Source organism: Natrix helvetica (genome assembly GCF_964273705.1).
Source record: "Natrix helvetica genome assembly, chromosome: 1".
NCBI lineage: Eukaryota > Metazoa > Chordata > Lepidosauria > Squamata > Natricidae > Natrix > Natrix helvetica.
The window spans coordinates 342,552,286-342,568,227 of NC_138548.1; the positions used below are offsets into that span (position 1 = coordinate 342,552,286).

Here is a 15,942-nt window from a genome sequence, read left to right on the forward strand (position 1 = left end):
GAATTCTATTCTATTCTATTCTATTCTATTCTATTCTATTCTATTCTCTATTCTATTCACACAAAATTGGGTTGCGTGAGCAAAAAGAGGAATTTTCAAGACCTACACTTCCCTAAATCCGCTCAAATACTCCCGCAGCTGGAAGACCTTTGATACGAGACCCCAAAGGCACTCTGCACAAGCTCAGAGACCAACACCCCCTCGCCCTGCCATTGAGGCAGGGAGTTCCCAGCAGGCCGCTGCCAGATCCGCCGTCGTCCAGCAGGGGGCTCTGGCGTTTGCATCCAGGAGGCTTCTTGGCTTTGTTTGAACAGGGGCCGCTTGGCAGCGTTGAGTTAGTTTCCTGGGTCAGAGGTAGCTCTTGCTGCAAGCAGCCGCCTCCTTCTGCTCTCCCATTGTAGGCGAGGCGGGCGAGTTGCAGGCGCGGGGCTGCTCTCTCGCCCTTCCCCACGAAGCCCGGGCGGGCGCGCGGCGGCGATGTAGGCGGGCGCGCGGACCTTTTGCAACCCCGACTTCGCGGCACAAAGCGGTTCCTCCGTTCCCCCTCCCGCCAACCCGTGTGCGCCCTCCGCGGGACGCGCCGGTCGCCGCTGCCGCCTTTATGAGCTCGGCAGTCCGGGAGCACAAGGTAAGAGTGTCCCCGCCAAGCCTTCCCGGGAGTGGAATCGGGTGGAGAGCGGCGGGTCGCGTTGCAAGCCTTTGCATTGCTACTCCTCATCGGGGGGGGGGGGGGTGAGCAAGCGAGGAAGCATAGTGTCTCTGAGCATACGCAGAATGACTTTCCTTTCTGAACGGTCTTCTGTGCCTTTCTCCCACTCCGGGCGAAATGCAAACAGGCGCTTACAGATGAAAGTATACTATAGGCTTATTCTCCCGGTTTTCTTAGTGACAGCAGGTGTGAGTTGAAGCCTTTGTATTCTGGATGTCTTCTGCTCCTTAATCAAAACGCCCCTTGTCTGTGTAGTGAGTAAATGAAATGTTTTGCAATAAGGTCCTTATAGGGTGTGCTTTGCTTGAGGAAGAAATGAAGGAGAGCTTATAAATGATGGCTCCTAGCAGAAGATGGAGAGGGAGGTTTGTCTCACTTTATTAGGTTGTTTTTTTTTTACTGTTACAGGACATTAACCACTGCCCAATCTAAACTTAACTTAAGCAAATAATGTCTGGCTTTATGAGTACAAGTAAATTGCTGCTTGCAGACTTTAGAAACTAGTCCACCCTGCAGTGTTTGCAGCACCCATTCAGTCCCCTTGACCCTTTCTAGGGAATGCAGGATTTTAAATGCTGAAATTCTATATACTTTAAATAATTCGATACAATAAATAATTCTAAATTATTTTAGATGTAAAAAAGGAAAGTGGAACAAAACCCCAAACTTTCCAATTATCATACTGGGACACACTTGTAAGCGTGTCTCTCACACACACGTATGGTGCTATTGGTAACATTTAAGTAAGTTCACATAGTAAAATAATGGGAGGGGGATTATATAAATTGGCACATGCATTCTGAATTTCTAAATACTTCTGGCCTCCCAAAGAGTTTTCCTAGTGATAAAATACTTAAATACCCATTAAAAGACGGGTAGCTCAGGGTTGAACTGTGGAGTTCTTCGGACTCTCTGAACTTAGTTTGTTTGCAGACATTTCGTCATGCAACTAAGTAACTTCATTGTGCCTTGTGATGTTACTAAGTTGGCTAATGAAATGTCTGTTAAGCAAATAGCCAAGAACAGAGAGCACCAAGAACTCCAGAGGTAAGTTTTTCAGGTCATTTTTAATTGATAGAGCATGGTTATTCTTTGAACCTTGTAGCATAGGTTTTCCTGCCTGGAATTGATAGGAGTCCTGCAAATTTTACTCCACTGGTCGTTCAATGTGTACTTTTCTAAGAAGTTGTTTGTGTTGCAAGTCTGCAGATCTTTAACAGAAAAAAATAGGTGAATTGGTGGAAAAATGATTAAAAAGTGGAAGTCAGAAGATAGCGCCCTGTTTCCCTGAAAATAATTGGAAAAATAAACCCTAGCATGATTTTTCAGGATGCTTGTAATATAAGTCCTACTTTCCCCAAAATAAGACCTAATCAGAAAATAAGCTCTTTGGAGCAAAAAAAATAATAGAAGACCAGGTCTTATTTTCGAGGAAACACGGTAGGTCACATAGGAAATTTTCCAGGAATGTAGCTTTTCCAGAGATGAGAACAACAATATTGAACTGTGGATGCTGTGGGCTTACGTTTGGGTGCTGGGGCAGGCTTGAAGTATAGATGTTTTTCCTGTTGTGTGAATTTTCCAACCTTAACTGTACAACATATTGACTCCCCCCCCCCCCCCAGGTGAGAGGAGGTCACAGGATGAACCATATGGAGGAGAACTTCAGCCCTGAGGAGGCTCGGTCTCAGCTGGTGACCAAAAGAAAATTGCTTAAGATGCTAAGCTTAAGCCCTGGACACAGCCAAGGCCGCGGGTCCGAAACAAGGGAGAAGAAAATACCATCCATGACATGGCCTGTGAAACCAGTGCATACCATCAAGAAACGCAAAGCCTTCTTGGTGCACCGGGGTACCCAGACAGAAGAGATCCCGGATATCTGCATCGAATGTGGGAAGGTCTTCATCCAGAACTCCAGCCTGATCAGCCCGTGGCCCGTCCAGAGCGACGATAAGCCGCACAAGTGTTCGGAATGCGGGAAAAGCTTTTCCGTCCGTTCCAGCCTCAACAGACACCAGAGGATCCACACGGGGGAAAAGCCGTACATCTGTCTCGACTGCGGCAAGCGGTTCAACGATAAGTCCAACCTGACTCAGCACCAGCGGATCCACACGGGCGAGAAGCCCTACGAGTGCATTGACTGTGGCAAAAGCTACAGCCGCAGCTCTCACAAGAAGAAGCATTTGAAGGACCCGGCGGAAGAGCCGCGAGAAGTCTGCGCCCCGGCGGGCAGGGCCAACGCCAGTGCCGCGGATGAGAAGCCCAAAGCGAAGCAGAAAGCGGAAGTGATGAACACCTGTACGGAGTGCCTGCGGAGTTTCGGCCACAACGCTGACCTGATCAAGCACATGCGCATCCACACGGGGGAGAAACCCTACAAGTGTAACATCTGCGAGAAGAGCTTCAACGTCAGTTCTAACCTCTTTCGGCACCAGAGGATCCACACCGGCGAAAAGCCGTACGTGTGTTCCGAGTGTGGAAATTGCTTCACTGACAAATCGACCCTGGTCCAGCACCATCGGATCCACACTGGGGAGAAACCTTACGCTTGCCGGTTCTGTGGCAAATGTTTCAGCCACAGCTCCCACCACAAGAGACACGAGAAGATCCACAACCGAGAGAACCCCCTCTTTGCCTACCCGATCCCCTTGTTTTAACAGGTTGCTCCTGTTGGAAGGGAGGATAGAGATAACTGTGTCTTGGGGAACTTCCTTTATTTTGGTTTCTGAAGCGTGTAGGACCCTTTTGACTGATTTCTGCCCCAGAAAGTTTGCTTTCAGTTGAATATAACTTGGCAATGTCTAAAGGTGTGCTTGGAATGTTCTACGGTAGTGCTCTTCCACCTTGGCTGATGGAAGATGTGTGGACTTCAATTCCCAGAATTCCCCATGCAGCTTGCTGACTGGAGAATTCTGGGAGTTGAAGTTCACACATCTTCCAGCTGCCAAGGTTGAAGAACGTTGCTCGAAGGGGTGTTGAACTGCAGTTTTAGTGGTGGTGCTTTTCTGGGAATTTATGAGGCTACAGTTCAATACAGCTACAGCACATTGGTTTGGAGAAAACTACTGGGTAAGTTAGAATGAATGCTCAAAGTGTGCTGAATTTTGGTAAGAGCCTTGGAAGTATTCCTAATTCCAGGTGGGGTTTCAGAATATCGATATTTGGTTGTTCCTCAAATGGGTCCTTCACAGGAATATTGGGGATACTTTGAAATCCTGTATATATATATATATCAGTTCTGTTTTTGTATGGAAAACTATCAAATTATTTATTGACAATCTCCTAGTTGTATTTAATTATGAGCGAACCTCCTGGTGATTCCATTGTTTTGATTCCTTTTGTTTCTGGCTCACCTAAACAAGCCTTTCTCTCAGCCCGGGGATCTCCAGGTGACTCCCATCCTCCTCCGCTTCAGCCTGGGGAGGATGGGAGTTGTAGTCACATATGTCTGGGTAAACTGCACTGAGAGAAGCTGGATTGCACGGACCAGGCCACAAGTGAAGAGAGATGGGAAGGCTCCTAGTCTCTATGCAAAGACTCTGTGGAGTAATTTAGGCAAGGTGTAACATTGCCTAAATAAAGTCTTTGGCTTTAGAGGAGAATATTTCCTAGTCATTGAACACTCCCTGCAACCATCTGCTAAATTAGAAGGCCCAAATTACTGAAACCTATGTTTTGATGGACTGAGATTTTTTTCCTCCTCCAGATCTCTTGTTTTGGTTAGCTGAGTGGGTTGAATTCCCTCAAGGCCTCTCTAAAAATTATGTTTGTCAAATCTCGGATCTGTTGTTCTTTGCTGCTCTTCCTCCACATTTGGCAATTAGGAATGGACATCCAGCAGCTGAAGATGGTCACAATTCTCTAATGACAGGAAGACAAATTGTGCGTTGGCACTTTAAAGAGACTGTTGTGTGGCTATGATGCTTGGACTTCTCCAGGCCAGAGACTCCCTCAGTTGCTCACCCAGGAGACTGAGGAGGTGTGTACATATATGTCTGTGTGGGTGGGTGTCACATATACACACAGACTGGTTAAAAACCAAACTAAGCCAGGTGGGATCTGAAAGTAACTCAGCACACCTGGATTAGCAGACCATAAAACATATGAATGCGATATGTAATGAAATGGAGGATATTTGTACTTTTTTTGTGGTGAGCAGGTCACATATAGATACATTTATTCCGCCATGAAGAATCTTACCAAAATTCCTAGGGGAGCCTGAGTCCTGTTTTTCTGACACTTCTTTATTTTAAGTATCACAGCCTTCAGGGCAAAGTTGGAATGTCCAGAAAAGCTGTAGTCCCTTAATTTCTGTGTATATTCTCATTTGTTAAGTCCAGTTTATGTTCAGATACATGTTCTCACCAGTTCTGGTCCATCTAGCAGTCTCTGCTACTCAAGATTGGAGAAAATATTGTTTGAATTTTGACACTTGTGCAGGCAGAGCTGTTCCTTCTGTGTCTCGGGTTCTTTGTCTGTATTTTAAAAAGAGGAAGAAAAATAAAAAGAAGAGATCCACCAGGGATAATGTAGCGATCTACTAACCAGAGAATTGTGTTGATTAATTAATGAAAAGAAGGCAAATAATGTTGATAGAAGTCAGCTGGGGCTGTATATCTAGATCTAACAGAAGTAGCCAGAAAATGAAAAATATGTAACACGGTGGGGAAGGTTTGGAATTAGCTGTCCTTAGAAGAATGTTTTTTGCTGTAGCGAAATAATGTTTGTGGCTACCTTTTATCCTTTCCGTAGGTATCCTTTCCGAAAATATTTGTCATTTAATAGAATCTGATAGGACCTTTGATCTATTGTAGCAGTTGATTCTACAGGTTAATTAAGGTTTTTTAGTTATTACTGATGATACTGAGAAGGAAAGGGATAAGTGTTTCCTTAGTTCTACAGATAGAGGAGAAAAAGAACAGCAACAACAACAACAAACCCACAAAGCATTCCAGTTGTTTCTGTTTTTTTATATATTCAAGAGAGCAATATCTTGTTTAACACGGGCATTTAGAATGTTTTCACATCATTTGTAAGAATTTTGGTTTGGGGCTCTTTGTGCGGGTTTGTGTTTTTGCTTGTTTGTTTGTTTTTATGTTTGGCCTGACCTCAAAAATGTTTCTGCTGTTTTGTCTGCAGCATAATCTCTGAAATATCACTGCAGCTCTGCCCGCAGTCTAATATTCATTATGTTGGTCATTGCAGCTCTTGGCACAACTCTACCCCAAAGTATTTTTTGCAATGGCATAGCGAGTGACTTGGGTGCCCAAAGCACAATTTCCTTTTGTGTTTTTGCAATCTTGGATAACCAAGGCAATGAACCTTTGTATCCCCAGAAGCTCATTTGAAAGAATAATGGGGTTTCCTAAGCCCCTAAACTATGAAAGGTTTTATATCTGCCTCCTGAAGATAACTTTCACAAGGGGGGATTGTGGCCTAGTTCACTTTTTTAAAAGGGTTATGCATCACCATTAAGTGATAACTTTTCTCCCTCCAAATTTGGTTGGTCTCCCGATTTGTAGCAGTCCCTGCTGCTCCATCTAAGGTAGCATTTCTCCACCTTGTCAACTTTATGAAGTCTGGACTTCAACTCCCAGAATTCCCCAGCCAGCATGGGGGCGGCTGGGGAATTCTGGAAGTTGAAGTCCAGACTTCATAAAGTTGCTAAAATTGAGAAACTCTGGTCTGGAAGATACATATCATGCCGATAGATTAGTCAAGGCCTGCCAATTGTGAGAAATGGAGTGAAAATCAGGTTAAGCGCTAGCAGTATAACTAAATACCCGATGTTGAAGGCAGAGTTGATTATGTTCCATCCCGTAACTAATGAAAACTTCGCCATAATAGAGTCATCCTTTATATTACTTTTCCCACTAAATAGGCTGGTCTGGGAAGATAATCCCAACATTCTCAGCAGATACTAAGTTCTGTCAGACTCAATGAGTCTTCAGTCTGAATTAGTAAGGTTATTGCCAAATATTTCTTCTCACTCTCCTGCTTACCCCTATACTCCCACAGTGTTACCTATAGTTGGTACACTAAGCTCTTAACGACAGAACTTGAATGTTTTGTATCTTCGGGCATCTATGAAGTATTTGTGGTTCATTTGTTTCCCAGTGCACTGAGTTTTCCCACAGTCTGCCCATCTGTGTTCCAAAGCAAGCTTTCACATCAATTTCAGGTATAAATACATCTGTATAAACCAAATAACATTCCCTTCACAGGGAGGATTACCTTACTACAGGGGTGTCCAAACTTGGGAACTTTAAGACTTGTGGACTTCAACTCCCAGAATTCCCCAGCCAGCCATGTTGGCTGGGGAATTCTGGGAGTTGAAGTCCACAAGTCTTAAAGTTCCCAAGTTTGGACACCCCTGCCTTACTGGATCTCACAAAGAAACAGTGGGGGGACCTGGGGCTTGGATTGATGGGTATTGAAACCTGCTCTCCATTGTGACTACCATTAATTTAGAGCACAGCTCGGGAGGTGTGTGTGTGTCCGCGTAAGTCACTTCCCCCCTCCCCCCCAAAAAAGGTAACATATAATTTTAAAGCAATCATGCTGTTGAAGTGAATGGAGATTTATAATAATTTAATCGGCATAGTATCTAAGCATTTCCCTGGTGAATGAAAAATTTAAAAATAAAATAAAATCCAACTTACTATGTTCAGGCTGCCTCTTTCTATTTTTCTGTTCTAAATTGCACCACCGATTGTGCTTTTTGGGCAGATCTGGGCATTTTACAGCCCTTGGTTCGGCTGTCCTTGTCGGGCCCCTTCTAATTTCAATTGGAAATTAAAAAAACAAATAGTGCAGGGGTGTCAAACTTGCGTTGTCATGGCAGTGTCACATGATGTATCAGGACTTTCACCACCACCCTTTCGCTAAACCGGGCGTGGGCATGACCAGCGCATGATGCAACCGGCCTGCAGGCTGTGAGTTTGACAGCCGTGAAATAGTGTATGCCCAGCAGACAATACAATTGCATTACCTTTCACTGTATTTTGAAGATGACTACTTATTATTTTCAATTTATGTATGTGTGTGCGTGCATACCTACGAACCTTCACAGCCCTATTGATTTAGCCTTCCATAACAGTCCAGTTTCTCATGTGCCCCTTGGGAAAATTAATTGCCCACCCTTGTTTTAGGGCAGTATTTCTCAACCTTGGCAACTTGAAGATGTCCGGACTTCAACTCCCAGAATTCCCCAGCCAGCATTTGCTGGCTGGGGAATTCTGGGAATTGAAGTCTAGACATCTTCAAGTTGCCAAGGTTGAGAAACACTGTTTTAGGGGCTCACATCTTGGATAATTAAGCCATACATATATAACCTTCATGCTACTCCCTTTTCGGGTAAGCAATATTGCACCAAAGAGCAGAAAGTATGGTGTCCCTCTACGTCCCATTCACAAGGGGCTTTCACAAATACTTTCTTGCAACCCAGATAAATTGTAGGCAAGGGCACCAGCATCCGTCACAGTTGTGCCTTGTGCGCCATTTCTTCCTAACGGAAGGCAAATCAAGATTTGCATATTTTGGCCAGGATCCTCCAAATGCAACCAAAGGACATGTAACTTATCCTATGCTGAGATCTCGAATATAGAAATTGACCTGCAAGTTAATACCCTGGTGTTTGCATTGCAATGTACTAATTGTACATTGTAATTGTACATTGTAAAGGCTTGAAACTCAACATTAAGAAAACTAAGATCATGGCATCTGGCCCTCTCAATTCCTGGCAAATAGATGGGGAAGAAATGGAGGTAGTGACAGATTTTATTTTCCTGGGCTCCAAGATCACCGCAGATGCGGACTGCAGCCAAGAAATTAAAAGATGCTTGCTCCTGCAGGGGAAAGCTATGGCAAATGTAGACAGCATACTAAAAAGCAGAGACATCACCCTGCCAACAAAAGTGCTTATAGTCAGGGCTATGGTTTTCCCAGTTGCAATGTATGGCTGTGAAAGTTGGATCATAAGAAAGGCTGAGCACCAAAGAATTGAAGCCTTTGAACTATGGTGCTGGAGAAGACTCCTGCGAGTCCGAAAAGACTGCAAGGCAATCTTTTCGGTCAGTCCTAGAGGAGATCAACCCTGACTGCTCTTTAGAAGGCGAGATCCTGAAGATGAAGCTCAAATACTTTGGCCACCTAATGAGAAGGAAGGACTCACTGGAGAAGAGCCTAATGCTGGGAAAGATTGAGGGCAAAAGAAGAAGGGGATGTCAGAGAATGAGGTGGCTGGATGGAGTCTCTGAAGCCGTAGGAGTGAGCTTAAATGGACTCCAGAGGATGGTAGAGGACAGGAAGGCCTGTAGGAACATTGTACATGGGGTCGCGATGGGTCAGACACAACTTTGCAACTAACAACAAAATTGTTCTTAGTGCTCCCTGCTGACTTTCTGTACTGAGCAGAAGGAATTACAGGTGTTTTAACTTACCACCGATCATTTAGTAACTGTTCGGGTGGCCATCCAAACACATGTTACTTATGAACCAGTCACAAAATGGTGGCTGCTGCAGCACCCAAATAGTTGTTCCTCTTTGCATGCTCCAGAAAGGTCCACAGGTGTTTGCAGCAGTCCAAAACTGGTGTGAAGAGAAGCTGAGCTTGTACCCCAGGTTACATGGCATGAGCTCGGAAGTGACCAACATTTTCAAAGCACTCAGAGTTCAGTGTGGCTGCCCCCAAAATGGCAGCTGTTTCTTGGATTACACCATATGGTCCAGGAACAAAGATCCCTTCCCTAATGCCAGCACCTGAGAAAGGTAAGTGTGTGATGGCGGATGTGGGATGAGGCCCAGAGAGGTGGGAAGCCTTTCCAAGACCTGCAGGGACCCTAAGGGGTGGGAAGCAGAGTGTCTGTTGCCTCAAAGTGGGTGAGGCCTGGGGAAGGGCTGATGCTAGGCCTCCCAGGGGCCTCCCTTTGAGGCACCCCGATGCTCCACTTAATGACCTACGTGTTCATTTAACAACCATATCAGGGAGAGCAGCGGCGGGGCTTGTAAGTGAAGTGATGACACACGGACACTTCACTTAGTGGCGGTCACGACTTCTGACCGCGATGAGCAGACCCCATTACAGTCATGAGTCGAAGGTTGGCTGTACCTTGAGGGACAGGAAGAAGAGCTGATACCAAGACGAGAATCAGATAAATGAAAACTAAATTTAAACTGTTAAAATAAGCTTGCAAGGAAGGATTAGGGGAGATCATTGTTCAGAAATAAACAATATATAGCCTCGGATTTGCCTTTCCCCCCTTATTCTTGTGTTTCCTCTATGCTTTTTTTCTGATTAAAAAATAATAATAAAATGTATAAATCTTACAATACAATACAATACAATACAATAGTAGAGTTGGAAGGGACCTTGGAGGTCTTCTAGTCCAACCCCCTGCCAACATCTTCTTAAAGACTTCCAGTGTTGGGGCATTCACAACTTCTGGAGGCAAGCTGTTCCCCTGATTAATTGTTCTAACTGTCAGGAAAATTTCTCCTCAGTTCTAAGTTGCTTCTCTCCTTGATTAGTTTCCACCCATTGCTTCTTGTTCTACCCTCAGGTGCCTTGGAGAACAGTTTGACTCCCTCTTCTTTGTGGCAACCCCTGAGATATTGGAACAATGCTATCATGTCTCCCTTAGTCCTTCTTTTCATTAAGCTAGACATACCCAGTTCCTGCAACCGTTCTTCATATGTTTTAGTCTCCAGTTCCCCAGTCATCTTTGTTGCTCTTCTCTGCACTCTTTCTAGAGTCTCCACATCTTTTTTACATTGTGGCGACCAGAACTGAATGCAGTATTCCAAGTGGGGCCTTACCAAGGCATTATAAAGTGGTATTAACACTTCACGTGATCTTGATTCTATCCCTCTGTTGATGCAGCCTAGAACTGTGTTGGCTTTTTTGGCAGCTGCTGCACATGGCTGGCTCATATTTAAATGGTTGTCCACTAGAACTCCAAGATCCCTCTCACAGTTGCTACTACTGAGCAAGGTATCACCTATACAGTACCTGTGCATTTCGTTTTTGTTGCCTAATCTTATCTTGGCCTCAGTGATCATCTGCAGCAAAGGTTTCTTCACTAACTTTTGGTTCTTGAAAATGCTCCTACTTTGGAGAAGGGAGTGTGGAGTTATACAGGTAGTTGACTTACAATGACAACTGAGCACAAAATTTCTGTTGCTAAATGAGACACTTGTCAAGTGAGTTTTACCTCATTTCAGGACCTTTATTGCCACAGTTGTTAAGTGAGTCGCTGCTGTTGTTAAGTTAGTAACACGGTTGTTAAATGAATCCTGCCAGAGTTTGTTGCAAAAATCAAATCCAGAAAGCACACACAAATAACTGATTCAGCAGGATTCAGTAACTTCTTCATATACATAAATAAATGTACAATACCAACAGCAGATTCTTCCAATGGGGTAGAGAGGAGAGATTGGTTTCCAGTTTCCAGTTTCAATTCAGAGAGCAGACTCGATTAGACTAGTTTCAGTTTCAATTCTGAACACAGCACTCAGAGCTGCAGGACTAAACCATGCCCAGGCTCCAAGCTGTTGCAGCTTCCATTGGCTGACCTTGTTACTAAGCCCTATTCCAGTGATGGTGAACCTTTTTCTTACGGCATGCCAAAATTGAACGTGTGATAGCATGCCCACTCAATCTCCCAACCTACCTGCACATGCGACCCCTCCCCAGACTCCAGAGGCTTTCCTGAAGCCTGGAGAGGGCGAAAACAGCCTCCCCCGGCTTTCCGGTTGGCCCGCTGGGGCCGTTTTTCGCCCTCTCCAGTCTCCAGAGGCTTTCCTGAAACCTGGGGAGGTTGAAAAATCATCTGGCCAGTGCGCACATGCACGCCGTAGCTGACGGCTGCCATGCCACCAAATATGGCTCCACGTGCCATAGGTTCGCCATCGTGGCCTATTCATTGGTGACCTTGTTACCATGTCTCTGCCGGTCATGAATATTCTGACAAATCTGGTTTCCCTATTGACTTTGCTTGTCAGAAAGTCGCAAAAGATGATCACTGGGACACTGCCACCATCACCGATATGAGTCAGTTGCCAAGTATTTTAATGACATGACAATGGGGACGCAACATTTGTAAGTCACAATTCACTTTTTTCAGTGCCGTTGTAACTTTGATAAACTAAATGAACTGTTGTAAGCCGAGGACTACCTCTACTTTTTGGTATTCCTTTTAGGAGATTGGTGGTCTGGTGTATATCTTAAGCCACGTCCTTCTGTTTTGGATTAGCAAATGCAAAATAAAATGTACTGGCTGTTTTCATTGTCAAAATCATGTTCAACAATTCCGTCCCAACAGGCTGCATTGTGTGCTATTTTTAATCAGCCCAACTGTGAGAAGAACACTCAAACCAGAAATACTCTTCTCCCTCTCCCTGAGTGAACATTTTTATAATAAGCAGGATCCTTGGGTTTATGTATTCTGCTACATTGTGAGTCACTTAACAAGCCAGAGTTGGCTATATTTACACACTGCATAAAATTTAAACCGTGGTCTCCAATAAGCTAAGCATTCTAGCGCACTAACCCCAAATCAGCAAACTTCATAATTTATCATGATACATGAATCGAGACAGAAGTTTTATTTGTTTTTTTTTTCCTGAACTGGGAACTTCCTCCTTTGCTAGTATGTCCTGTACTTTTTCCGATGCATTTTGAAAATAAAAATTAGACTCCATAAAAAAAAAATCTGGCCATACATCTAAGATTCTTTCTGTGGAATTCTTGAAAAATGGTTTCTAAAAAGATAAGCAGGTGAGCAGAATTGTGATGTTTGGCTCTTATGCTTACTTGTATCTTTGACAGTATTGCTTTGTTTACTCCTGGCTTCAGTCTGAATCCAAGACATTTTTAGAGCACTGGCAATGTTTTTTGAGATTTTTTTTTTCTATGCTCTGCATTTGTTGTAGCGTTGTTGCTTTATAACTCCTTTGGCTGAAGCTGTTTTATGGGGAATATTAGTCCAACCATGGGAGTGATTTCTTCATGGTCTGCTGGCAACCATTCGCTGTGAAAGAATTAAACCAACTCATGAAAGACAGGACTTGGCAGCTCCAGGTTATAGTCTTCAGATACTCAGTTGGGCCTGCAGGCTTTCCCCGTAGCCCTTCAGCCACTAACAAAATGCTTCATCAAATATGTCTGATCTAATCAGGCTATACCAGATAGGTTGGTGGTCTGAAGGAGATGCAGCCAATTGAAGGTGGTTTTGCTCCTCAGAAAAGGGAATGACAGACTTATATCATCCAATGGCTTTATGAGCCCCTTTGATACATTGGATTTACCTTTAAGATGCCTTGCCCAGGCTCCCTTGCCTTAATAACTGAAGCATAGAAAGGATTTGCAATTTACATGGAAGTAGTCCTTGATTTTTAGGGACTCAGTGGCTAAGACGCTGAGCTTGTTGATCCGAAAGGTTGGCAGTTCGGCGGTTCGAATCCCTAATGCCGTGTAACAGAATGAGCTCCCATTACTTGTCCCAGCCTCTGCCAACTGAGCAGTTCGAAAACATGTAAAAATGCAAGCAGAAAAATAGGAACCGCCTTTGATGGGAAGGTAACAGCATTCCGTGCACCTTTGGCGTTTAGTCATGCCGGCCACATGACCACGGAGACGTCTTCGGACAGCACTGGCTCTTCGGCTTTGAAACGGAGATGAACACCGCCCCCTAGAGTCGGGAACAACTAGCACATACTGTATGTGTGAAGGGAATCTTTACATCCTTGATTTACAACAACTAAGAGTGGAATTTCCATTGCTAAGCAAAACTTAAACAAACTGTGCTCAATTTTATGATCTTTTTTTTGCCACAATTCTTAAGCAAATCACTGCAGTTGAGTGAATTATGGGATCATTAAGCAATCCAGATTCCCAAATGGACTTTAAAGGCTAGAAGCCAATGGGGAAGGTCGTAAGTGGTGATTACACAAGCCCCCAGATTCTGCAACTGTTGTAAATACATGCTGGTTGCCAAGTGCCAGGATTTTGACCATGGGAATGCCATTACGATTATAAGTGCAAGCACCGGTTGTAAGTCACATTTTTTTAGTGCTCTTGTAACTTTGAACAGTCGCTAAAAATACGGTTGTAAACCAAGGACTACCTACAATACTCATGTGAATTGGATGTTATAGAAACTATTACGCACATTATACTTTAGGTGGGGAAACAACATTCTTGACAGTTTTCCTTTTCCTTATTCAAACTTAGTCAGAGGTGGGCAGCATATAAATTAACCACCGGTTTACCCAGCACCAAAAATGTGAGCCTGGCCTTCCACCTGTGTTAGATATTCATACTAGCTACAGAGGTTTCCACTCCAGTCCTCCATTTAGGCGGGAAGCCTGGTTAAATCTGATTGGTTGAGAGGCCTGACAGCTCCCTATAAAAGGGGAGCTGTCAGACCTCACAGTTGCTGGATTGTACATACTTGACTGCTAATAAAGAGCTGCTGTTGCCTTCAGTCTGGAGTCTGTCCTCTCATTACCCTGATCTAACAACCTGGCCTTCCATGCATGCACTTCGCGCACACCTTGTGCACAAGCGTGAGGCTTCAAAAACACAGCTAAATAGGACAGCATAGCGCCAGCGTGAGTGGGCGGGACAACCTGGGGCCACCCACAGGTCGCAACTACCAGTTTGCCCAATCCAGTCCGAACCGGCAGCAGCCAACCAATGAGCATACAGTTCTCTGAGCAGAGCCGGATGCAAACACGTGTAGGGGAGAAATAACCTAAAGAGCATTTTTACACAGCTGCCGTTGCCCTCCCCCCCAAATAATCCCCTCACCCCTAAAACTGGTCTTGCAAGAAGCAGGTGAAAATGAAATACAAGACAGCTTGTATTCTTTCAGTCCATTTCATTTGGGTTGTTTTAAATCAAGGAGCAAAAATAATTTGTCCGTGAAATACTACTACCCTACTACAGGTAGCCCTTGACTTACAACCACAATTGAGCTGAAAATGTAGGTTGCTAAGCGAGCCGTTAGTTAAGTGAGCTTTGTCCCATTTTGCAATCTGTCTTGCCACCATTGTTAAAGGGAAACTGCATTTGCTAAGTTAGCAACACGGTTGCTAAATGAATCTTGCTTCCCCATCAAGTTTGTTTATCGGAAGGCTGCAAAAGGCGATTCCATGAATCCAGGACATTGCAGCCATCAGAAATGCATCCCAGTTGCCAAGCCTCTGAATTTTAGTCAGATGGCCATGGGGATGCGGCAACGGGTTGTGTGAAAAATGGTAATAAGCCACTTTTTTTCCAGTTCTGTTGTAACTTTGAATGGTCACTAAACAAATGGTTGTAAGTTTTTTTAAAAATATATTTTTATTATTTTTACATTTAAAACAATGCAATACAGCGGAGTCGGAGTGACCATACATTCACATTATGTACAGCTAGTTCCAACCATTAACAATCTACTTAGTACATTGTCTGTCCTTCTATCCAATCACAACATATACATTGGTTCCAGTCTTGTCATCTTGTCTTATACCAATCATAAAATCTGTTCCATATTTCAAAATATTCTGATTCCCCTTTATTTTTAAGTTCAAGAGTGAGCCTATCTGCTTCTGCACAGGCCAACACTTTTCTGATTGTATCTAGCTCTGATGGTGTATTTTCTTTTTTCCAATACTGAGCATAGGTTATGCGCGCTGCAGTTAGTATATCTATAATTAGATAAAGTGTATCTTTCTTAAACCCCTCTGGTATTATGCCTAGGAGAAAAGTTTCTGGTTTAAACATAATTTGTTCTCCCACCATTTGTTCTAACCATGATTGAAACAAATGGTTGTAAGTTGAGGACTGCCAGTATTATCAACAACCCTACCACACGGGGTGGCAAAGGTTTAAGGAAAGAGTGGGGAGAACCCTATCAAGGGATGAGAATCGGTGGTAATTCTTGCCAAAGGGAATGTAGACTCCCTTAAGCTTAAGTGGAGCTCAAGTGTTCCAGTGAGATAGAAGACAAACAGAGGCCAAAAGTCTCTAATTACATAAGGAACAAGTATTTTGCTCCAGCAACATCTCACATGTACAGCAATCAGCGTCACAACTTTGAAACGCATTGTATAGAAGCCAACATTTCACAAAAGATGCAACGGAAAATGGAGGGAGGGGGAAAAGTTTTCGGGGGAAAAGTTTTCAGGCGGAAGCATGAGGACAGATTGGACTACACGTTGTGTGTTTTGTGAGTGAAGCAATAATCTCA

The 15,942-nt window shown here is 43.9% G+C and overlaps 1 protein-coding gene across 3 annotated transcripts; it reads left to right on the forward strand.

Moving 5' to 3' along the window:
• Nucleotides 1-315: 315 nt before the first annotated feature.
• On the forward strand, nucleotides 316-3,989 carry LOC309400405 (uncharacterized protein). 3 transcript variants are annotated; one of them, XR_014176651.1, is made up of 3 exons: nucleotides 316-628; nucleotides 2,335-3,540; nucleotides 3,629-3,989. XR_014176651.1 is itself a non-coding variant. In XM_081968884.1 (2 exons), the coding sequence occupies exons 1-2, from the start codon at nucleotides 602-604 to the stop codon at nucleotides 3,364-3,366; spliced, it is 1,059 nt and encodes a 352-aa protein (XP_081825010.1). In that variant the 5' UTR covers nucleotides 316-601; the 3' UTR covers nucleotides 3,367-3,989. The 3 variants fall into 3 exon arrangements, 2 of the variants coding, with proteins under 2 accessions (XP_081825010.1, XP_081825011.1); XM_081968884.1 differs by having other exon boundaries at nucleotides 2,335-3,989; XM_081968885.1 differs by lacking the exon at nucleotides 316-628 and adding an exon at nucleotides 655-1,074 and having other exon boundaries at nucleotides 2,335-3,989.
• Nucleotides 3,990-15,942: the final 11,953 nt, after the last annotated feature.

What these genes read in the sequence shown, in the direction of transcription:
- LOC309400405 (XM_081968884.1), top strand. Translation starts at nt 602, where the DNA reads ATGAGCTCGGCAGTCCGGGAGCACAAG. An exon ending in CGGCAGTCCGGGAGCACAAG is followed by an intron (nt 629 to 2,334) that starts GTAAGAGTGTCC and finishes CCCCCCCCCCAG; the next exon opens with GTGAGAGGAGGTCACAGGAT.